The sequence below is a fragment of the Alligator mississippiensis genome, chromosome 2, assembly GCF_030867095.1.
Source record: "Alligator mississippiensis isolate rAllMis1 chromosome 2, rAllMis1, whole genome shotgun sequence".
NCBI lineage: Eukaryota > Metazoa > Chordata > Crocodylia > Alligatoridae > Alligator > Alligator mississippiensis.
The window spans coordinates 156,118,402-156,144,340 of NC_081825.1; the positions used below are offsets into that span (position 1 = coordinate 156,118,402).

General features: G+C 41.3%; 1 protein-coding gene across 4 annotated transcripts in view; it reads left to right on the forward strand.

The window, feature by feature from the left end:
- GRID2 (glutamate ionotropic receptor delta type subunit 2) overlaps positions 1 to 24,610 on the forward strand; it is a 1,388,363-nt gene extending 1,363,753 nt beyond the window's left edge. For 3 of the 4 annotated variants that reach the window (XM_019488089.2, XM_019488090.2, XM_014599963.3), the window contains one exon: positions 1,610 to 4,214. In XM_019488089.2, coding sequence (XP_019343634.1) covers positions 1,610 to 2,032 — 423 coding nt within the window. In that variant the 3' untranslated portion in view covers positions 2,033 to 4,214. Of the gene's footprint in view, positions 1 to 1,609; positions 4,215 to 22,848 lie in introns of those variants that run through there. The other variant, XM_019488092.2, reaches the window with a different exon arrangement.
- Positions 24,611 to 25,939: the final 1,329 nt, after the last annotated feature.

Consider the following 25,939-nt stretch of genomic DNA (forward strand, 5'->3'; position numbering starts at 1 on the left):
TGTGCTCAGAGTGATGAGGTCTATAGCCAGTTTTATTTCATGTAGGAGTTGAAATCTAATTCCTCTTCCACTCCCAAGCCTCCCCCTGCTGGCTAAGAGTCTCATTGTTCAGGTGGAACACAATTGCTTTGGGGGGTCACAGAAGGAAAGGGCATCTCTCAGATTGCTAAAGTAGTGGAGGGCTTCAAATGACAGACTCTGAACTAGACTTGGTTCCATGGGGTGTCAGTGCAAAGATTTGTAAATCAGTGTTGCTAGCCAGATTAATTACTAAATTTTGTTTTAGATGGAGTTTTTCAGGATTCAGGATTTTGATTTTATTCCTAGTTAATGGAATGGCTTTAAAGACTGAGGACAAAAGGAGTCTTCTCATTGATTCAGTGAGCTTTGAATCAGACCTATAATGAGTCATAGTAATCAAGCTTGGAGGTCATAAATGCACTACTATGGGACCATACAATTACTGTCTGTGAGGCTGTAGAATACTGCACTGGGAGATATCTCTGGGGGCCTGGACGAGCCAATAGATTTTATAGAGCCTTAAATAAATTTTAACAAAGTTTGGTTGAAAATTTATTTTTGTAGTCCAACAAATGAACTGTGTCCCCTGTTTAAGAGAGACATCCCTCACATATTTTATGCTTAACACAGCTTTGAGTTAAGGTTTTTAGTTCAGTGTTAATATGTGTGTGCAACATAGATGATTTACAATTACAGTGTGACCCATGGCTATGTATTTTTTGACCTCTATGCTTTTAAATTCTCAACTATGATACACATCTTTCAAATTCCATAAGGGGAGAAATTTAAGAAGGAAGAACAAGGGTAGGATGGAGTGATCACACATCAGCATAAATACAATAGGCCTCATTCTCCCTTCACCCACACCAGTATATTTCTACCAAAGCCGGTGGAGTTGTTCCACTATAAGCAAAAAGAGAATCAAACCCACTGTAGGCATTACAGCTCAATCTCACTTTATGTATTCCATTCTGATATAATGTACATGAACCACAAGTATTCTGGATGGAAGTTCAGCTTTTGTTCTATTTTGACTAATACAGAGAAAACTCAGTCCTGTAAGATGTTAGTCCATTAGCCCTGCCAGAGTTATCCCCTGTTGATGAAGGGGATAATCTTGTTCTTCAAAGGCTCCCATTTTGAAGCTCAAATTTAGTGATCATTATGAAATTTAAGAACAGCTGGCATCACCCCAGCCATCTAAGGTGACACTTCATCTTCATTATATAAAGATCATTTTCACCAAGCTGTCATTAGTCTAAATGACACACAACCTGCCTCCAAACCTGCACTTTCATGATAAGTACGTATTTGTAGCACCTACAGGTTTGCACTTCAGATGCTGGGTTTGAAGATAGAGGTATTATAATGGTAAAGTGCACCTGTGTTCCTTCCAATCCATTCAGCTTTCATCAGGGAGAATCATTTACCATTGATATTTATACCTGAACTCAGCTGTTATCTAACTAACATGAAGCTTTAGTTAATAATATGTCATGTTTTCTGAAGAGATCTGATTCCACAATGAAGCATCAATCCAACAAAAAGTGGCAACGATGAGTGGTACATATTTTTTCTTCTTCTCCAGGATGACAAGGAAATTGACCTGGAACACCTTCACAGACGTGTGAACAGCCTCTGCACAGATGATGACAGCCCCCATAAACAGTTTTCCACCTCATCAATTGATTTGACCCCACTGGACATTGACACTTTGCCCACACGCCAAGCACTGGAGCAAATCAGTGACTTCAGAAACACTCACATCACCACGACAACCTTCATACCAGAACAGATCCAGACTCTTAGCCGTACTCTGTCTGCTAAAGCCGCTTCTGGTTTCTCATTTGGCAACGTACCTGAGCACCGAACTGGCCCTTTTAGGCATAGGGCACCTAATGGGGGGTTTTTCAGAAGTCCCATCAAAACAATGTCATCTATCCCATACCAACCAACTCCTACTCTGGGGCTCAATATTGGCAGTGATCCAGATCGAGGCACCTCCATCTGAGCATCAAACCAAGTTTTGTCACTGTTTCTTTCTAGGACTCCCTTTGCAAGGAGCAGCTGTAATATTGTGGGACTAACATGGATGTAACTTTTTTTAAAAATCAGGATTATTAGTAACAACTTACTATTTTTCCTTCTCTTCCTGCTTTATCTGTCTCTGTCTCCTCCTTTCTCTCTCTCCCTCTCTCCCTCCCTCCTCTCTTTAAGTCTTTAGTCACCAGTTCCTTTTAAAATCATCACACAAGTTTTCTAGTAGCATATTTTCCATATACTTTAAGTATAGGAAATGTGCAGTGAATAATGCATAAAAGACATAGGGTTACTGCACGGAACAGCCTTTATGTTCTCCCCAACCACACTGTTTTATTTTTTTATATAATTGCAATAATTTCAACCTTTGCATTTGTTCTGCTGCATCCATTCAGTGCTCCGCTGCTGTGTGCGTCCTTTTAACTGTGGACCAAAGGCAAACCCTGCAGTGTAAAAACAAAAACAAAAAAACAAAAAAAGAAAAAGATAAAAAGGGGGGAAAAAAGAGAAAAAGAATAAAAATACCATTCAGGCCACATAATATGAGAATGCAATTTTGTAGGACTACAAAAAGCCATTACTATGCCAGTAAAAGACTACAGTTAAATCTACTTTTGCACTGCAACAGTGCATATGATCTTTATGTGATTGTACAGTGTTAAAAGTTTTTCTTATGTACAGTAAACTGTATCATATGGCAGAAGCCTATGTTGTGTTAAATAAATTAGTATCTCATGCATATATATATATACATATATACATAGGTATGTATATATATATATATACATGTATATATATCTATAAAATGGCAGCCGTTGCTATTGCAATTCATTTAATAAAGCTTTAGTAAAAACGTGTTGTATACAGGAAAGATGTACAGTGCAGGGGGTCTTTTCATTTAGAAAAGACAGGTTGCTTTAATGTTATTCTGACTTGCGTTGTTTGCCAACAGAGCATATTTTATACTTTTTTATTAGAACATCCAGGGCAATTTAATGTTTGTACCTAGATGTAACTCATTTGATTAGGTTTTGCATTGGCTACTCGTAGTGTATAAGGTTAGCCTTAATAATTTTACTTTTAATTAATTAGACAAATGGAAATCTTTTAGGTAAAACACATCCATGAACAACTATAATATAGCTCTAGAGCTGTTTAAATATAGATCATTGAAGGCTAATAAATTCTCTTCCAAATCCGTACAGTTAATCGATATAGTAATGGTGTTAGTGGGGAAAAAAGCCCTTGAGAAATATTGATGTGGCCTTAATTACAGTCATATATTATTCTAAGAAAAAAAACAAAGAAAGAGGCACTTGTTTTAACCCTTATTATATTCAGTTATATTAGAAGAGCTATGTATTTTTACATTAGTGCCAACTGTATAGAGCAATGAGAAGAACAGCAGTGAGAGAAAAAACAGTGCCTGCTTTAGCACAGGCTTTTAAAAGTAACACTCTTACTTGTTAGAAATGTAGAATGAGCTTTCAGTTTGTAATCCTTAAAACTAAAAATGTGGTTAAGTAGAAAGCAAGCAATTTATCCTGTGTGGGTTTTTTGTTTTGTTTTGTTTATTTGGTTTTTTTGTTGTTGTTGTTTTTAAATGCACCATACACTTATTTTAACCTAACTCATTCTGTGGCTAGAATTGATATATAAATCAGCCTATGTGATTTGCTTTAGGATAAATTAAAAGGTATATTCTTCAGATCTATTCTATTTTGATGCTAATTCTGTTCTGGGGGAGCATCTTGTACTGTCACTGTTTTTGTACTAAATCTTCAAATATTGTCTACTGTGTAAGGCAGAACAATTTCTTATCATGCAAAAGGCCATTTTGTTTCCAGGGTAGCAAGTGTCTAAAAGCATGCACAACTTGTTTCCCCTTGTACCATCCATGAACTCATACACAACTCTGATTACAAAAAAATAAATTTATTTACAACAAGCTATGTAGGGACAAACCAGATGTTGCAGTGATTTTAGCTATAAACAAACTGTTAAACATGTACAATATTTAAAATAGGCCTATTTTGATGTGTTGCCTATTATACAGATACACAAAACACTTTTTGGAGGCCTCAGTTACAAGTGGCAGAGCTTTCTGTGTATAATTTGTCTAAATAATTTGTCTAATAAAATTGTTTTCTAAACTCGTTTTCCCTCCTACCTAAGTCCTAAATAACATGAACATTTCAAACTGTGTGCAATTTCCCATTCTAGGCATGTATTTGTGAATATCTTAACCCTGGTGCATAGCATAGAATCTCATCCTGAGAATGTACAGAATCCAGCACAATTTAAGCAATCTTAGCCTGCCTGATTCTGGGCTGCAGCAAGATTGACATTGGTGCTCACCATAACTTAGACAGCCCTGGGTAACCATCTGAGTTATGATAGCCTCTTCAGGTTACCCAGAATCTCCTCAGCTCTTCATTCTGAAGTTCTACTCTCAGAATACCACCTACAGCCTTACCTACTGCACTTCAGCCTTCTTCCATATATCTGAACTAATGAGGGGCTCCTCAAAAGGTAGCCTGTGCTATTTTTCATAGTTCCTCCACTGGAGAAACTCTCTACTGGCCAAACCCAGATCTCTTAGAGACTTTTTTCCTAGAATAAAGCTTCTGAAACAGCTCACATATGATGTTTTCATTCAATACATAAAATGCACTACAGGGAAAAAAGAAAAGAAAGAAAAAAAGCAAACAACCTTTAAAGAAAGAATTAAGTAAGATGATAAGTACTACTACCTATTCTTCGCATCATTTCTCATGAACAATGCCCTGGGAATCGATGGGAGTTTTGTTTGTGCATTAATCCCAGCTTTAGGCCTTTATCCAGTACATTAATAAAGTGGCTGGCAGAAAATGTTCACAGTCGTTCTGTGTTAGCATGACTCAGTCTTAGGCTCAAGAAAATGTCTTGGTCTATGTCTATGACATACCTTGTTGATACATATATTTTGTAGGACCAAAATCTTCAACTCTTTGTTATAGTACAATTGCATTTTCAATCTTTTATTTTTGCCCTTGGGCTTTATACTTTCATTAATGTAATAAGCTAATTCCCTAATAGTTATTAATCCCCTTAATATTTACTGTAGTTTCATAAATTATATTGTAATTTAGAATTAATTTGGGTGTCCTAATTGTGTCTATTGGATTTTCAGTACAATCTACTTTTATTAACTATACCAATCATTCACTCAGCTAGCATTGATTTAATATATCTGAGTTGCATTATTTAGTTTTTAAACATGTTGCGTAAAATCACGGTTTATTGCTACACTATAATTTAAAAAATCCAATTCCTGACAACTTTAAAACGTAAAGTTTGATAAAGGCCTTTAAAGGGGAGAAACAGATTTAGTGAAAATGACTTAGGATTCAAATTTTCAAAATATTAGGTACTTCACTTGTTCATTTCAGCGGGAGTTATGTTCCTAAAAAACTTTTAAAACCTGGCCCTTATTATTTTGCTATTAAATACAGCCAAGAGGCAAATGATAAAAAAGCAGTGGGCAAACTGAGACCCTGGTCCTGTGAAAATTTCGGCATATGAGTGATACAACTGCATTATCCTCAGTGGGATCATCACATGTTAAGTTATTCATATAAATGCTTTCTAGAATCAGAGATTTAAGTACTTATTTATCTATAAGATAAAGCTGAATGTATGACATCTATTAATATTCAGTCATAACTATGCCATTCCCCTTGTTATGCACATGTATCCTGTTACAATCATTTACATGCACAAAAAGGCATCTATGAAGGCCAACCCCCCCCCATAAATGCTAAGTAATTCTAGGAGTGCTCTGTTGAGTATGAATAATAGGACATGTTGAGGGTGTCTACACATGCATATTAATGTGCTACAATAAACTTCAGAGCTTATTACTCTGGAGATGATTGCTCCCAGGCATGCATCTTCACATACGTCTGGGAGCACAGCATGTTGAGTCAGGGTTCGAGCAGCTCCAGCTGGCAGTGGGTCTGCACGGTTAGCCTGCCAGCCTGGGACTGCTCTGCATGGCTCAACGTGCTGCAGAGGGGCTGGCCAGGGCAGGAGGGTGCTGCAGTGTGAGGGCTAGCCAACAGGTAGTATCTACATGTGAACTGCTGCAAAGTTTTTTACTCCACAGCAGGATAGTACTATTTACAAGTACTATTCTGTTGCAGAGTAAATTAGTTTGCTCCAGTTAATAGGGTCACACATATAGAGGCAAGACATTTCTGCACAGCTAGTTAGTCTACTGTGTAGTAAACATCTCATGTAGATCCGCTCGTTAAGAAAAAATCCTTTCTCTGGATTTTTATAACTTCTTCCTTCCTTTTTTTTCTAAAGTGGTAGGAAGCCCACCCTGAATCAGCAAGTGTTTAAGTTGTGGCAACTCCACTGAAAATACAAATGAGTCTGATGTAAATATGAGTTGTTTATAGCATACTTCCATTCAGCCAACCTTCGTGACACATTACATACAGTGACACAATATAGTCAATATGCCATTTCCATGTCCAATATATGAAAGCACTGGTTCCTTTTTTTCACACTACCATGTTATAGTAAGATCCTGTCAATCAACTGGGAGAATATGCATAGTATCTCCTGGAGAAAATGGATATCCCTCTGCATATAAATAAAGGAAAGAGTTACTGATATCATGGTCTTAATCATAAAGTGTTCAAATCTAAAGTCTCTGTCATTTTCCCTTCAGTCTTGACTAAAGAAAATGTTAATTTTACTTTTTTTGGAATACATTAGAACATATATGGCATAGTTTCTCATTCTTCTTTCTAAAGCAATCAGTATTATAAATTCACATTCCTGTACCAGAACTCCTACTATGTACAGGGCAAAATATTGTCCTATGTTATATTAAGGTGGGTTGCTTTAATTACTTAAAAATGCACAAAGTTGACTACTCTAAAAATAAAACATGCTTTTCTTTCACAAATCCATTCTCTCTCTTGATCCCAGATAAATCTCCCTAGTCCCCAAATATGGGAATCAAACCCCAAATTCAGAACATCCACCTAGTTATTCACATAGTGGACAACAGATCTTTGTGTTTTATAATCTAAGCAGGATTTTTTAGACATTTCAGTAAAATAGTCCTTCATAAGAAATGGTCACAGAAATGGAAGTTGAGTATCAGGTGAACATGTGTACTCAGTCTTCACATCAAAATTGATTTTGTCTGTGATCTTGTCATAGTTCATAAACTAATTTTTTCAGTATTAAGGCTTGGAAAGGAAACCTCCAAAGGAAACTGGTTCTACAACATGTTCCAGTACTCAAACAGTCAAAACCCAGAAATGTGCCAGAGGCTGCTTCTTAAGCATACCTACAGATTGAGATCTCTATAGCAGCCATAGAGGGATGTCTGAAAGTGGCATCACTGGCCAATTTGTGTTTGTAGCATGCAAGCAGCCAGGATATACTTGGGAGCATCTTTCCCAGGACATGCCAGGGACAGGGTACAATTTTATTGGCACTGTTTGGGAAGAAATCAAATCGCATAGTACTTTCCACTAGTGTCTAGATCTCCTGGGCATATTCTAAACCAAGCTATTTAAGTTACCTCGGTAGTTTTCTTTAGTGAAGTTCTCCCCTGCAAAAGAACTTGCATCACTTAAGAGACAGGCTTTGTAAGTTTTTCCACACAGAACCTTTGAGACAGCACCTTAATAGGGAGAGGCTATGATGTCAGGAAGCTTGGAAAAACCCATTAAGAGCGAGTACCAGCACAAAAGTACAGACTTCCATGCTGATGGACCTGGTCTCACATGGATGCCATGAGGACTTGCTAGGTTTGAAAAGGTTCCAACTTTTCTGTAGGAAGCAAATCACATGAGTCCGTTCACACTCTAATGGAACACTAATAGGCATTGAGTATCCACAAGGACACCACAGATTTTAACCTAAGATAAGAAGAACAAAGCCAATCATTACACTTACCAAATCTAAACAAATGTCCTTTTTTTTTTTTTTTTTAAACAAAGACTAACTCTGACCCAGGAATTGTCTCCATGTTTGTAGTGCAAGGGATCATATATTACTTTATTACCTTGAGTTTGGAGTCTAAGGATGCCTATAGACATGCTCCAATGCATTCTAATTAGAATGTATCAGAACAGACTCAATTAATCGAGTTTGCTGGAGCAGTCCAATTAGAATGCTCCAGTGTGCCTCACTGTCACATGTATTAAGTGTTCCACATTTCAAACTGGCAGAAGGGGTGCTTTAATTAAAGCTCATTCAACGAGTTTTAGTTAAAGTACCCCCACAGCCATTTTGAAATGTGGGACACTTAATACACATGACAATGATGTGTTTTAATTAGAGCAGCTCTCAAGTAACCATGCTAATTAAAATGTTGCCCCCTCTCTCCCCCATCCCTGACAACACCTATAGCTTTTAAGTGATACCATTAAGTGCAGTGTGTCACATAAAGTATTTATCATCAACTGAACTCTTTGTTGTATAAATGCTTAAAATTGTTATTTCTTGAGTGTGAAATTTTACATAATGGGAAAGTGTATAGGTTTATTCATTTATGGAAGTTTTGACTGCCTATGGGCTTATATTTACAGCTGTTCATTATGTGCCATTAATGTGTGCTTATATGTTTCTTTTTCCAGAAGTTTGTTGTCTTTAATGTTGTCAGCTTCGTATTTTGAGGTGGCTGATTAAATGAATAACATCCATGCTGGGCCAGAGTTAGGATGTGATTGTGATTAAATATGCATTTCTCTACCAGTGGAGAAAACCTACTTGTTTATGTGCTACAGGATTCTTGCTGCCCTTACCTTCCTTTGAGTGGATTGTTTTGTAAGTTAGGGGTGCCTATACATGTGCTGTGATGCATTCTAATGAGAACACGTCCAAGCAGACTCAATTAATTAAACGTCTGTTTCATGTTCTTATTAGAATGTTCTAGCATCACCACAGCAACGTGTTTAAGCCCCCATGGCCATTTTTAAATGTGCAGGGGCTTAATACACTGCAGTGCTGCAGCACTGTAGCATTTTAATTAGAGCAGCTCTCCAGGAACCGCTCTAAATAAAATGGCCCTCACCCCAACCTCCACCACCAAGCACATGTATAAGCACCCTATGTGACAAGTAACTACACTATAGTCGCTTAGTAATTTTACATGATTTTCAAACAGTCTGTGGTTTTTGTAGTATAGTGTTCTCTGTCTTACATGTAGATATAAGTGGACAGGACCTGATTCACCACTGAGTGACATCAATTTTATGTTGTGCAACTCCATTGAATTTAATAATTTTACACTAACTTGAGGCACTGTACCATTCTGCCAATTTAATAAAATCTCTCTGCTGAATTACTCTCAGCTAACTGGAAAGGCCCCACCTCATGCTATAAATTCTTTGTGGAAAGGAGTATTGGACGCACAGCAAATAATCTTAGCACATTCACATAGAAGAATGGAGGAGAGTGGGGTGGGAAGAGAGATCATATGGCTTCTATATCTGCTGCATGATCAGATTATGGCCAATCAATCTGCCCAATTGTTTATCTTTTTCACCTTTAGACGTTAAAGTACTTTAGAGAGATGGTGAGTAACCAGTATTAGCTACTGCCTGTTCAGTACAGCCATAAGATATTGGACCTTAAACTAGCCACAGACCCACGAAAGGTGGAAAACGTTTCTGATGTTTGCAGTGTGTAGCTTTTTTTTTTTTTTTTGTGGCAGCCGTTTCTCTGTTCCATGCATTTGATATAGTAGTCTGGGTGGGAATGGTGTAGTAAAGAGATTGCATTCCAGTGTATTCTGCAGAGGCATCTTAGTATATGGTTTTGTCATTCAGTGCATTTTCTACCTTGACACCTGAGACATGCAGGCGGGTGTACTTAGTTTGCAAAATGGTGAGGAAAGCTTTTGGATGAAAGGAGTTATAAAAATATGGGAAGAACCTTAAAAAGTAATCATCACTGGCCCAACTTTGCTCCTATTTCAGTCAAAGGTAAAACTCCTATTAATTTCTATAGGAGTTAAGCCAACGCTAATCGTTTGTGGACACGTCTACATGAGACATTTATTGCAGAGTAGACTAATTAGCTCTGCAGTAAACATCTTTCATCTAGGCCACTGGAAATGAATTAATTCTGCAGCAGGATAGTACTTGTAAATACTTGTGGGTACTTGAATTTACAAGTACTATCCTGTGATGTGTAGATGCTGATATGGCTGGCTAGACTAAGAAAGTGCTTCAGTGCAAGAGTTGCCTACCAGCTAGCCCTACACTGGAGCACCCTCATGCCCCAGTCAGCCCCTGTGCAGCATGTTGAGCCAGGTTGGAGCAGCCCCAGCGTGGCAGGCTGGCCCCTGAGTCCTCTACCAGCCGGGGCTGTTCCAACCTGGCTCAGTGACCTGCAGTCTCAGGCGCACATGTAAACACAGCACCAGAGAGCAATAATCTCCAACATGATATGCACTGGAGTTTATTCCTGTATGCTAATAGCACAAGTAGATGTGCCCTATGAAAATTCCCCCACCTCCAGCATACCTCAGCCTACTACTCTTAATGAGATTGCCTTAGTCAATGGCAACACTTTCTCTTTAGTTTTATTTTTTAAATATTACAAAATTGATAGGGTTTTTTTGTTCTTTTGTTTAAAAATACAATGCCCTACAAAAGCAATTATACTATTAAAAGAAGAGCACTTCTAGTAAGATGATTACTATTGAAAATACCATCATTTTAGAGCGCATCTATGTACCTAATCAGGACAGGATGTCTTTCTTTAAAAAGCTATCTCAAACTTTAACAAAATTTTAAGGGACATATTATGTTGGGAGGAGATTATAACACCTGGATGAGAACATGAGAACCAAGAGGTTTTAGAAGAAGACATTAAACCTGAAGAGATATTAGAGGTAATTAAGTCTCTCAAAAAATAGTAAATCTCCAGGTCCAGGGTTCCCTCAAGAGTTTTACAAAGTTTTAGAGCAGAATTAGCATGCCCATTATCAGAGCTTTTTAATGGAATACTGGACACATCTACAAGAGACGTTTACTGCAGAATAGACTAATTAGCACCACAGTAAACATGTCAACATATACATGTGCCGGGCAATTAGGCTGGAGTAAACTAATTAACTGTGCAGCAGGACAGTATTTATAAATACAAGTACTATCCTGAGGCGGAGTTTTTTACTCCTCAACAGCACATATGTAGATGCTGGAGGGGCTGGTTGGGGTGCAAGGGTGCTTCAGTGCAGGAGCTGCCTGTCAGCTAACCCCATGCTGAAGCACCCTCATGTTCTAGCCAGCCCTTCTGCAACACATTGAACCTGGGGGGCCATCCCTGGGATAGCAGCCTGACCCCTGGGGCCCCCTCTGGCTGGGGTTGCTCTGACCTAGCTCAATGTGCTGTGCTCCCAGGCGCTCATGTAAACATGGCACCCAGGAAGCAATAAAAGCCAGAACAATCAACTCCAGAGTTTATTGCTTCTTATTAATTGTGTGGGTAGATGCACCCACTGAAGGAGAAAAAGACTCTTGATATCTGGAGTGAAACACATATTGTAGTAATCCCAAAAACCAAATTAGGATCTATCTACTATGGATCTATATTTTATTGACCCATGACACAAAAATGTTTTCACCAGTTTTAGTGAATAGATTTAAAGAATAAATCCTAAATATATTAATAGAGACCAAACAGGGTTCATAATGAACAGGCAGTTGACTGAAAATCTAAACAGAGTATTAGGTCTAATAAGATCAATTAATAAACACCCACCTATTTCTACCTATCATTTCTATTTCTATCATTAGATGTCTAAAAAGCATTTGATTACATCAATTGGCAATTTAAAAATAAAAACTTTTGATGCTTTTGAACTAGGACCAAAATTTCAAAGCTGGATGTGAGCACTATACATTATTCCACATGCAGTTGTAAGATTAAATGGACACTTATCAGAAAAAATTACCCTTTTAAAAGGTACACATGAAGGATGTCCATTATTGTCCCTCCTTTTTTGCTGTGGTAATGCAGCCATTTGCCCAATCTGTCAGAAAGAATCCAAATATAAAGAAAATAAATATAGGACAAGAGGAACATAAATTAGCATTATTTGTAGACAATGTTATGTTAATCATTATAAAACCTATTAATATACTGTGTGAACTACAATAGGAAATAATAAAATATGGCACAGTGCCAGGATTTAAAATCAACTATGACATGCCAGAAATCCTAGGCTTTGGTGTAGGACCAGATATACCAAAAAAAAATAAAGAAAGAAAGAAAAGAAAAGATTCAAGATAGCTATAATTTTAAGGTGAATTAAGGTTTATTGGGGCCCTAGGCAAACACAAAACTGGAGGCCCCCTCCCCCTGTGGGAACTAGGTTGCAGCAGGGGGAGAGGCCCCTTCCCCTCCTGCTGCTGGCAGAGGAGGCTGGGTGGACACTGCCAGGCACATGCCTGCCTCTTTCCCCTGCTCCCTGCCATCCCTCCCCAACCAGGGCTGGAACGTACACACACAATCAAAAACACAAACACAGTCTCCCTGCCATGAACACACACACAGACACACATAGATGCACACACAGGCAGAGACAGATGCACGCGTGCGCGCACACACACACACACACACACTTACTCCACTCTCACTCACTCTCTGCACATGGACAGAAACACTCTCTTCCTGCCATGAACACACATACTCAGAAAAAAAACACCAACACATTCTCCCTGCCATGAACTCACACACACACTCTCTCTCTCTCCCTGACATGAACACACACACACACACACACACACACACACTCTCACTCTCTACTCTCTCTCACTCTGTGCACATGGACACATAGACTCAAACTTACTCTGCCTGCCTTGCCATAAACACACAACACAACACAAACACAGGCACAGACATAGACTTTCCCCTCGCAGGACTTGCCTTCTCCCTTTGCTCCTGTGCCCCCTCCCCGCCCCCCAGCTGATCCCTCTAAAGACACTTCTCCTCCATGCTGCACCGTGGCCCCAGCCCTGAGGCTTCCCCAGCAGGTGGCATGTGGGAGCAGTGGAAAGCAGGGTCCAGGGCATGGGGGCACAGCAGCGGGGTACAGAAGCAGCCCTACAGTGCCACCTTCTTCAGCTCCTTCTCCAGCATGGCCAAGCACGCCTGCAGCCTGGCACCATGGTCACACAGCAGTGGCTGCCAGCCCAGTGCTCACCGTGGGTCAGCACCAAGCCACAGCTGTGCTTGCACGGCCCCGCAGCCTACACCTCACAATGCCACAGCCCAGACCCTGCCTCACTCCCTCCCTCACCATGTGAGCCTCGATCTGCTGCCCACATACCCATGCCCCCCCATTAGACTTACCTGCAGAGGCACTGCCCAACTGTGTTCTAGGCCATGCCCCAAGCAGGACCTCTTGCAAGCTAGACTGCTGCCCACCTGCAAGGGGAAACCTTCCTTTTTATGGAAACCCAGGCCCTGGGGGAGAGGGAGAACCCTGGTATCCAGGAGCCTCTGATTGGCAGAGGCCCATGGGCCCTAGCCCCACTGGCCCATGTGTTAATCCACTTATGACTATAAATATAAATGGGTAACTACGTAATATACATAAGAGTTGCTTCCAGAGATTAAATAGTACTATCAAGCCAATCAACTTAGAAAAGTGAAGAATTGGATACCACCAATTCACAGTAAATACTGTGGAAAGATAAAGCAAACATACTGTCCAACAAAAATCTTCCATGCCAAATTCAATATATAATCACCCCCTTATGAGAACAGTGAAAGTTTGGGATTACACATAGAAGAAATTAGCCTTATATCTATCATCTTTAGCATCTATTCATAATAATATTGAATTTAATCCTAATAATGTACTAGAAAACTTTAATATCTGGGAAAATATTGGTATCATACATTGTAGATAATTATTCAAAAAGGTATTTTAATATATTTTGAAATATATTTTGAAGAAATATATTTTGAAGAAATACAATGAACTGTAGGCAACATTAAAATACCATTTTTCTCATACCTGTAACTGAAATATTTTTCAACACATTCCCAAACAAAGATAAACGTCAGAAGAAATTTGACAGAATTTGAGAAAATATTGGTCACGAGTATGAAACTCATAGGCCTATTGTCTGTGTTACATAGAGCAATTTTAAATAGCCGTGTAGAAGAAAAAAACAAAAATACAAGTCCTACCCAGCTGCAGAGTTTTTTTATGTGCAGAAACACACATGTAAACATTTACCCAGCTGGCTGGGACATGAGGGCGCTTCAGTGCAGGGGCTGCCTGCCGGTTAGCCCTGTACTGAAGCACCCTTGTGCCCCAGCCAGCTCCTCCACAATGTACTGAGCCCAGTCAGAGCAGCCCCAGGCTGCTGTGACCCAGCTCAATATGCTGTAGTCTGGGCATCCGTATAAACTGCACACCCAGAAGCTTTCCACCGTTTATTACCATACATTAATGGCACATGTAGACATATCCATCGTGAGGGAAATAACAGGAATCTGATTATCAACTTCCTATTGTGTTGATATTAGTGTTCCTATTGTCCCTTAGTGTTCCTATTGAACCTTCCTGAGAACTCTGCGACAGATGAGAGTCATAAGGAATTGATCATGCACCTTGGAAGAATTACATAGGCTGCAAGAATTTAAATTGCAAAAGCCTGGAAGAAAGTGGCACCCCTAAAACTTATTGACTGATTTTAAAAAGTTTTAAAAATGTTAGTAATGAAAAAGTTGTCTGATCAAGACAATGTTCTACAGAGGAAAAAGAAAAACGTAGCTTACTTGGAACTCTGGTGGAAATTTTTGGAATTTGCTTAAAAAGAATCTTCTACTACCTTCAAACCAGAAAATGTAAGAAACTTTTTTGAATATTGAAGAGAAGTGCAAGTTCTATGATCTAACACTTAAGAACAAATTTAGAATAAATTTAAACTTTAAAAGCAGCGATGAGAACAAGATAGTGAGATTGGTATTATGCAGAGTGCAAGGGAAAAGACGGGTGTATTATTATAGAAAGATTTAAAAAAACAGAAGAGCTTAATATTGATGTAAGCATAAAGGAATTGTTAGAACCTGAAGGAAGAAAAGAACACAAAACTCCTGTGGATGGGGACTTAGAGTAAGGGAGTACAGCTGATAGCAGATAAATATCTGTCTTTATGTATATATGGGGATTGGATGCATCTAAATCATAAATGTGTTATGTGATAAGTTAAATTAATTAATAAAGCTTTAAAAAAAAAAAGAAAATGCCATCTTAGTCATTGTCACTACAATAAATTACACCAGAAGTGGGCTGGATCTTTTTTACTTTGAAAAAAGCCTAGATATAAAATCCAAGACAGAATCTTCTACCTGATCACCTGGCAACAAACCAGAAAACTTCATCCTACTTTGAGTTTTAATATATTTAAATTTTTAAGCTATTTAATTTTAGAAGACAGATCAAACTAATGAAACAATTCAAACAATTACTTGCTAGAATATATAATTAAATTAGAGAAGCACAGCCAAGCTACTTGTAAAACAGGAAAAAGGCATTTCATATTTGAAATATGCTTTGCACCTTAAAATTTACAAATAAAAATTGTACATAAATAATATATATATGTTTTAAGCTGGAAGGTACTGTATAAACATTAAATTATAATTTACTTCTTCTGTGCAATCATCTCAAATCTAAAAATATATAAAACCTCTCTGCAAATTCATAGAATCTTACTAGCCCCTTCAGGCTTTGGGTTAGTAATTGCTCTGACAATCACCAAATGTAAAACACTGTCTAAATATTCACAGATCTTTCCCCTTCAAATATTGGGATTATATGTTAACCTAATGCTAGTGTTAAATAATTGGAAATGTTTTGTGCATGGTAGGCAAGTCCTAGACTTTTATAAAGTGTACAGCTTACTCCCAAAAACATATATCCTAGCTAAATTTCATGACACTGCATCAACATAATACCAACCCCAACAAAATGGAGTTATAGGCTGTACTCTACTGTCAACACCACAGTGTACTTCAATGTAAAGTTGTCAACTCCCAACTTTTAAAAAATCAGAGAACTTAGAAAAATAATAATAAAAGTTAGCCTCAATAATTCACCTTATGGGCATTTTCTGAGCATTTAGGATTGAAATCTAAACATTTTCCCTATTACCATGACAGGCTAGAAACTCAAGTTTTTGGTTTTTTTAATGACAGCTACAAGTCTGAAATACCCACATGACTGCAGGATCTGGGGGTTTTATAAAATATTAACTATCCTGAATCTCACCAGATTTGGCAGTTTGGGGTTTATAAGCAAGAATATGGCACCATTCACTTTTGGAGATACTGTACTTAGGGAGTGACAGCAAGGGAACTGATAGCTCAGCTGCAATTTTGGTTTTACTTTTCATTGTGAATTATGGGCATTTGACTGACTTCCAAGGAACACTTGGACAATTTGGATATATGGTTGGATCTCAGTGGGTGCATCTACACATACCATTAAGGCAATGTGATAAACTTTGGAGTTTATCATGGCGCCTTAATCATGGCGGAGGAAGAAAATATGATTTGGGTGGGGCTGAGTGCACATGCATACAAGTGTGCATGCACACACATGCCCCTCACCGCCCCCTGCCCACCAAGTAAGTGTTTCACAGACAAGCCTATGAACATCACTTCATCAACCTCCTGGATGCAGAAACTCGTGGACTCAATATAGACATTGGAATTATAACACACTACAACCTGCCTGACATCTGACTCACCAGGTACCTCCCCACTTTTACCTGCTACATCCCCCTCCCCCCAGCCTGTCCCTCACCTCCTGACACCTCCATTTCCATTTTCACTGACTAGCTTTCTTGCCAGCATTGAATCCCAGCCTCTGGCTTCTTTACTATTCCTTCCATCCAGGAAGAGTGCGTGCGCGTGCGTGCGCGCGCACACACACACACACACACACACACCTGCAGATTCTTCCTCAGCCTGACAAAGGGTTTTTCAAAGCTTGCTAAGATATATTTCTCCAACTATTCAGTTGGTCTACTAAAAGATATGAGATTGACCCAAAGAACCTTGTCTGCCAGAGAGGTCCTTGGTCCTGGCATTCACCAGGCCTCCCAACCCTGGCAGGGTGCAGTTTTAGGTCATGCCCAGGACCTGGGGCCTCCTCCTTCCCCATAGTCCCATCCCATACCTTCAAGTTCATCTCAGCATGGGACCTCAGCAGGGACATGTTCTTCCCCTGCTGGCTGGTGATGCAGTGGGTGCCACCTCCAGCTCTGAGAGTGGGGCATTACATGGTTCAGAAACCAAAAGACAATAGGTGTGGACAGAGTGAGGAGGGTGACACTCACTCTGTCTGCACCTGGAGCTAGGGAACCCAGCAGCAGGAGGTTCACCTTGAGGAGCACCAGCTGCTTCATCAAACCAGGATCCAAAGAGGTGTGGTGGGGTGTCACTACGTCCCCAGCAATGCTGAACACTGGTTGGTGTTCCTGGGCAACCATGGCCAGATCCTGCCATACCTGGCTGCGGCTTGCCCAGTAGGTCAAGGGGTCGCACAGCAGTGGCTCCACATCCTCGGCGAGAGGACCCCTTGGGTCACACATAGCTGCCAGCACGTGGACTGTACTGGACTGCAATGGATCTAGCCATTTCTTGATGCCTCCTTCAGCCACTTCATCAGTGACTGCACCTCTGGTGACGGCAGCTTGCCCCAGCCAGGAACACTGATCCCCTGGAAATTGTGCATTTTGTTTTCAAGTTTCCTCACTTCAGTGATCACCTGGCTAAGGAGGGCATCATCACTGCTGAGGCTCTCAGTTGCCTCGAGGAAGGGCTTGAGGACCACTAAGATCTGGGAGATGGTATCTCATTCAGCTTTGTTAAGCAAGCCACCGATCCCAAGCTCCCCAAGCAAGGCCATCTCATAAATGGCCTTCTGTTGCTCGACCAGCCTTTTGAGCATCAGGTATGTGGAGTTCCACCGAGTCTCCACATCCTGCATGATTTTGTGCTGTGGGATGTCCAGCTCTGCTTGTTTGTCCTGCAGCATCTTTCCCCACTTGATGCTGCAGTAGAAATAGCCTACCACCTTCCTGCATTTTGAAATAAGCTGGCTGGTTGTAACAGCACCCTCACCAGCAGCCCTGTCCCACTCCAAGGTGTCCCTCACTATGAGATGCAGCTTATGTGCCACACAGTGGATGCTAACCAAGTTGGCATCGTGGACAGCCTTGACCATATTGGCCCCATTGTGGGTGACTATGAACCCATGAGCGAGTTCACCCTGCCAAACAAGCCACCCCTGCACCATGCAGTTCATGGCCCCCATGATCTGTGTTGCAGTGTGGGTCTCATCCATCACTTTGGCTTGAAGGAGAGCCCACTGACAGCCTGACTAGTCATACCAGTGCCCTGTGAGGGAGAGGTAGGCATGATCTCCACCCCGGCTGCTCCAGATGTCCAAGGTGAAGTGTAAGGCTACCTGTGGACCTGCCTTGTGCAGCTCCTCCCTCAAGTACTCCCTGTATGCCTCATACAAGGAAGGTACCACGGTCCTGCTGAAAGTGGTGCATGTGGGCACTTTATACGATGGGGCCATGAGCACCATGAGATGCTAAACCCTGGCCACTCAACAAAGGAGAAGGGCTGGCCATCCACAGCAAGCATCTCCCCAATGCTCTTGGTGACCTTGCTTACCTTAGGAATGCGCCTCCCTGTGTGCCTGCCTTTCCCCCACTGTTGCAGGGTGGCCTGCCTCTGCTTTGGGGGGACAGGGGCTTTTGAGCGAGAGGGGGACTTCCCTTTGGGCACACTCCACTGGTGCCAGGCTGAGAAGGAGCAAGGGCAAGGAGGTGGTGACTACGGAGATGCATCAGCATCCCTGTGGTGGTCATGCATTTAGCTCCTTTGCCCTAGATGGTTTTGGCTTGGCAGTGCAGGCAGGCAGCATATGTGGGATCATCTGCCAGCTCAAAATGATCCCAGACCACACTACTCACTAGCTTCTGGGGTGCGAGTGCATGTGAAGATGGTGCCTTTTCCCCTTCCTCAGCAGGCAGAAGCACAGCAACAGGAGGAGTGGACTCAGCTGAACCACTTGCCTTCACAACCTCTACCTCAACCTCCTCCAAAGTGCCTTCTGGGGAAGGTGACCAGGCTCTAGGGGAAACTTGAGGGGTGTGGAGCACAGACTCAGATGAGTCCCCCTCCTTCCCCAGAATTTCCCTTGCTATGGCACTCAGATTCATATTCAGCTCTTCCTCTGGCACTGGAAGGCTGAGGCTGGGAATTGAAATTGGGGTGGAAGTGACTGTAATGCTGGTGCTGCTTGTTGTTGTCATAGTGGTTGTGCTTGGGGTTGTTGTTATTACGGCAGGTGTTATAGGAGGGGTGCAGACACTGCTCCCATCTCCTTGGTGCCACTAGCAGCAGAAGCAGCTAAGTTTTGTTTTTTGTTTGGTTGGGGGTTTTTTTTGTTTTGTTTTGTTTTGTTTTTTTTTGGGGGGGGGGAACCTTAGAGCTCTTCCTCTGCCTCCTCTTCCACCCCAGATAGAACAGAAGAGTGGCCACCTGCCTTTCCAGCACACTTCATGTTTGGTGTGCTGGAAAATCTGTGTGTATTTCTGTAATGTAATGCATGTATTTATGTAATATATAAATATATGTTCTGTAATATATGTTGTGTTTTCCTGCACAGTCAATACAGACTGTCAGGGAAAACACAGATTTATTTTATGTAGAGAAATAATTGTAAAGAATAACAAAAACAAAAAAGGATTTGCAGGGAGGAATAAATTGAAAGGAATGGATTAGGAAAAGTTACTAGGGTATTTCAGAAAGGACTGGATCCCACTTGCTAGGAACATACTAGCAAGCAGGAAGTGAGAGCCTTCCTGATGCTGCTGGAGGACACAGCTCAGTATTCTGACAAAGGCACAGCTGACAAAGCTCATCTCAAACAATGCTTTTATGCTCCTTCTCCATCCCTCCTCCCGAGCACTGGGATTGGAAAGGACCTCAGGGAAGAATCACAGCTATAGCTACACTGGCCAGCTACACATGTCAATATCAGAGAAGTCCTGCCCCCTCACTCTCCTTAGTTTGTATTTCCCTGCAACCCGGCTGTGAAACTTGAAACTCTTCAAAATTTTCAAAATGTTTTGAGTGCCCTCGTTTCATTTTGAAGCTGTTTTGAAGCCTTGTATTTCACTTCAGTTTTGGTGTTTTGAGCTCAAAATGCATCAAAACACCTTTGAAACAAAACATCCGTCAAAATTTTGCAGAGCCCTAATGACTGGGTCAGCGTATACATGTGTGTTTAGGTGCAGGGTTTTTTTGTTGCAATAAGGTAGTACTGTCCCAACAGTACTGTCTTATGGCAGCAAACATTAATTTGTTGCTGTCTAATAGCATTGCACATGTAGCACAGTAAATTAGTCTACTGCACAGTTAAGCGCACATGTAGATGCACCCGTGTGGTTTTTATTTTTTGCCCATAAACTGTGTGATTAAATCACTGCATCTATAATAGTTAACAGTATCACACCCCTGCTAGAGGTTTAAGCTGGTTTCTGTGACCAGTCAGCACAGTGTGGTCAGGTTTTGTTTTATTTTGGTTTATTGGTGCAAATAACACTTCTCCCTCCACTCTTCCCTCCCCCAATATTTTTGTAACTTGTTTAAAACAGCATGGAAATTTGTTGTCCTCTGTATGATTGTGCAACTGTATCTGCATGAGTATTCCTGACAATCTCCCATTCTGAGGCTGGATGGGATTTCCAGAGACTGCATATGGGAATAGCAACAGGTAGCAGAGTAGGTACAGGGGCTCATCATTACAGACTCATTAGCATCTCCTGTCTGAGCAACCTGACCTTTCCTGCAGCATTTCTCTTGTTAACTTACTGGGTGTTTATGCCACATCACCTTTGATATAATCAAAGGTTCTTACAAATACTAATTTACTTTGACAAGAATTGGTATAATTAATAGAATACAATTATCCTCAGTTATAGCAGGGTAATTAAGGGCATGTCTACACAGCCTCTGTGCTGTGCTCAGGATCATGTCCAAGAAACATACCACATCCATTTGCTTCCACTCAGCACATGACAAATCCCAGAAATAAAGTAGGGCCACTACCTTAGAATGGCCCTGAGTACATGACAACAAGCATGCCCAAAACAGAGAGGAGTACCATCATGGCCACTAAGGGCACTGACAGATGTGCAAGTCCCTGCTCTGACTCTTGGTGTTTCACAGAAAGCACCATGAGTTAGAGTGCGCTCCCCACAACAGATGTTTGCTGTTGAGTCAAGGGGGTGTAGGGGTATCAAGCTCCACTTTAGAACTGATCCAGCAAAGGAGCTGCCTGCATGCAGCATCTCTAACCTCCCCTACAGCCCTAGTGCTGTCCTGCAGGAAGGGAGGGGGGAAAGGGAGGGGAGGAAGCTGCAGGTTGAGGGGTTGCCCAGCCCAAGCTGGAGGAGGAAGGGGTTTGGGCGGGCACAAGGCGGGGGGACTCCAATCCACACCCCCCACCCTCCTCCAGCTCAGGCTGCGCAAAGCTTCCTCCCTTCCCTTCCTGCAGACAGCACTGGGACAGGACTGGACTCCAGTTCCATGAGGGATTGACAGTAGTTCCCTAAGGTACTCCACTTTGTACCACCTTCATCTGATCCCGTACACTTTTTTCACAGCACACCTATACAGAACTTTCAGGGGGCCGATCACACAACAAATGTCACTTCTATCTGTGCCCTCAAAGTCAGATACACTAGGACTTGACATGCAATGGGTGGAAGGAAATGAGCAAGGTATGCTTCTTGGCAGTGTTCCTGAATATGTCACAGAGGCAACACATACAAGCTCTAGGCCAGGGGTTTCAAACTCCCCTTCACTGTGAGTCAGAACTGGACCACTGCATTCGTCTTATAGATCCAGCTCAAAGCACAGGACAGCAATAGCAACAGTGGTAGCAGCCACCTCAGCAGCAAGTAAGGAGAAGCAACTACAGGCCAGGTGGCCATTTGCACTAGTAGAACCAGCACACATGGCTGTGGGTGAAAAATTAGTAGGGCAAGCAAGGCAATATGGGCACGACCCTTACTTCCCTCTGCTGGTGATATCCACCAGTGCCCCAGGAATCTGGATTTTGACAGGTCATGCCCACCACCAGCCATACCTTGAAACTCCCTGGCTCACTGATAGCCTATTCGCCAGACCCAGCCTACAGGCTATATGGTTAACACCCATGCTTTAGACACAAAAGGTGCAGCTACACATGCAATTAATGTGACTGAATATAGTCCAGCTCAATTTGAGTTAGAATAAATGAATCCCAATGTCACCATCTATACATGTGCTTAAGTATGGTAATTTACTGTGCTGCCAGATACCACTTATATCTGACAGGACTATCCAGCAGCGCAGTAAATTAGTCTACTGCACCCTAATTGTCACACATGTGTAGATAGTGATGCTTTACTGTACAGAAAATGAGTCTGCTGTGCAGTAAAGCATCTCATGTAAATGGATGCGCCCATAGGGATTAGGGGGTTTTCTCTTAATCCCCTTTTTCTTTTAACAGAAAAAGGAATTGAACCCAAGTTTCTTGGGTCTGATACCTGTACTTTAACCATAAGACTCTCCTTCCACTTGTTGCTTCATGAGAAAGAAGACGAGGTGAAAAAAGGGGGAAAAAGGTGAAAGAACAGTTCTGACTATTATGTTGCCTGTTTCCTTGTCTGGCTATAGGGAGCTTGCATTGGGAACAAGACAGGCAATGCACTGACCATACCTGAACCAATGGGAGCACCTTCTACAAGCTGGTTCCCTTTCCAGCCAGGTACCTAGTGCAGCCTGGGAGAAAAGAAAAGGGGAAGTAACTGAAATCAACTTGGATGGAAGCATATAACTTTGGTAAACATAGTACGGATTTGCTGAGGATGAAGAGTCAACGCATCAGTCTGAAAACAAAAAATCCTTAAATTGGTTTGCATTATATTTCACTGACAAGGATGACATATCCAAAGAGGATGGACAAGTAAGAGTCACACTGGCAAAAGAGGTTGAGAATCACTGTACCAGCCTTAAAGCACTCCAACATTGCTAATAAATTGTATTCCTCCCCCACTGTCCATGGACATGCTTCTTCAAACATACACAGTGGGGAGGTCTTGTTCAGTTTTGTGTATATGGATATTCACTGTAGCCCATGGCAAGAATAATCACTTTTGACCTCTGTTGTTACTAATTATTTTGCTTACACATGGGGAAATGAGATAAAAGAAACATTTAACAAAGAACAAAACAAATAACAAAATTTATATTCCTAATGTGCAACGTATTCTTTAAGGAATGACCATTACTGGATGACAGCCAACGTAAAACAAGCATTTTATGTTGTATAGTTAAGTGAAGTGTGTTGATTTACAAAACAGTGTTTAGAGAAATGTGTCTCCATTGCAATTTTTAGAAGCCTTACGGAATAATTTCTGCTGTTGCTTGGATAATTTTTCTCTCTCTCCAAAACTGTGGCTTTACAAATGATGAAATGTTTTGTTTCTTGAATCAAACAACACACTGCATTTCCTAAGCAGTTTGTATAACTTTGAAAACCTCCATACAGGCAATGTGAGCAAACCAAAATAAACCTCACTCAAAGCACTGTGATGTGTTTAAGAACAATAGAGCCCCAGGTAGTGAATATATTTACCTCATCCCTGCAAAGGAACACACATTGCTCTAGAGTATATATCATCTTAAGTCATCTGTATGTGCAGCACTTTTCCAGGGCAGGTAAGCTACACAGTGTGACACTGGTTCTTCTGTGCGCTGCTATGACTACCTTTCACAAGGCCTGTATGTTACTGTCTGCACACCAGTAAAGGGCATAGCCTGTTGAAAAAGAGCAGTGGGGAGCCACAGTGATAAAAGAGTGGTGCTTCACATATTGGAATAACAAAAGTGGTGGCTCAGGGAGAGGGAGAAAGACTCCACAGGACAACTAACTATACATAGTCACTTCTGATTTGGGAGATAGGGAACTTCTATTTCAAATGTTAGTACAGGAAGTAGATACCAGTACAGCTTCTTATACCTGAAAGCATATTCAAAACTTATGTATTTACATGAAGTAAAATGCGGTATGGTCAGAGTAAACTAGCTGATAAATTAAGCCAGTTATATTTCTGAGTCATTTGGAAACTGAACCTGATTCCTTCAAATGTATTTGTAAGCAGATTCCAAACTTTTTAGCCTCTAAATAATTGGCTTGGTTATTGATTATGTAAAATATGTTATTGTACTGCCTTGGAGAAAACTGAAACTTTAAAAAATACCAAAATATTATACAGAGAGCATTCTTAATTGTGCACAAATATTTTTGTTCATAACCTACTTGCTTAATCAATAAAAAACCCATCTCTTTGAAAGTTTGTCCCTGCTGAAAAACCTGAGGAAAGCGAGAATGATATTAACCAACTCAAACCAGATCCCATTCAGAGTTCAGACAGGTCCTTGGATTATTTGACCAGCTCCAATTTTACAACTGGGAACATCCATGCAGCAAATGCATATGTAAATATATAACCACGCACACACACACATATCCATTATTTGATTGAGGAAGTGTCTAAAGCCAAGGGGTCGATGTAGCCCATGTAGGGCCTTTGTACACTCCCTACAGCTAAACAAAAAAGGATGCCTACAGTGGGAAAGACCTTAGCCTGTCCATGTCCCACACAGTGGGCTTCACACCATGTAGGTTAGGGACAGAAGTTATACATAAATAGGTTTAAGTCATCAGAAACTGTTTTAAACCTGTAACAGAACAGAAGTTCAATGCACATAAACCAGTTTCAAAATGGCTGAAACTGGTTTAAGATAAACCAGGTTGAATGTAGTATCAGACGTAACTGATTTGGGTGAAACCAGTTTATGAAACTTCTGTCCCAGACACCTTCCTGACTCTAGTTACATCAGAGTCCCCCTGCATGCTTTCCAGCCCTGGAATGGGCTGGGCTGGGCTGGGCTGGGCTGTCTGCTCCAGCAGAGAAGGGTTGGGGTGGGGTTCGGTGGGGTGGAGTGGGGTGGGGGGACGCAGGGACTGCCCCCAGGTAAACCCCAGCTGGGGTCTGGGGCCAGGGATGGGGGTTAAACCATCTTCCCCTGGCTTAAACCCCTCCTTCCCCCCCCCGAGTACAGAGCTCAGCTGCCCTGCCCTGCCCTGTTAAACTTACTGAAAGTTACTGCTGGCTACTAACGCAGACTACAAAACCTAGAGGCACCTATAAGCAGGAAGAGGAAGTTATGAGCAACCTTGCAGAGTCCTACTTCTCTGATTCTGGACTGCAAATCCCAGAGACCTTGGGGGCAGCAGAAAGAGGAAGCAAACACACAGCCCATGCTGGCTATGTGCCAGCCAGCTCTAGTGCCCCCTGGCTTCTGGCCTGAGCTACTGCAGGCATGTGGCTGCATTTCCTGAATCAAAAGTGAAGGTATATCCATTTGTTTCTCAATTTAATCTCTTCAGTTTAGACTAACCTGCGAAGACTGAATCGATTCAGCCTTGGACTTTTTGACTGTGTATTTAGCCATAGAGTATATGTGCATTCTGTATAATTTCCCTTAGGATGGAACCTTCCTCTCATTTAGCAGAAGTACACTAGTACCAGAACCTGCCTCAGCCACAGAGGACAATGGGGACTAGAACTTCCCCAAAGTGGAGTTCTGTTCTAAGAAGTACCTATGTAAAAGTGACATGCTTGGGATGAGAGAAGTAGTTAATCATGTTAGTCTGAAGTCCAGAAGAAGGTTAGGCAGAGTGGCACAAAACAGCATAAAC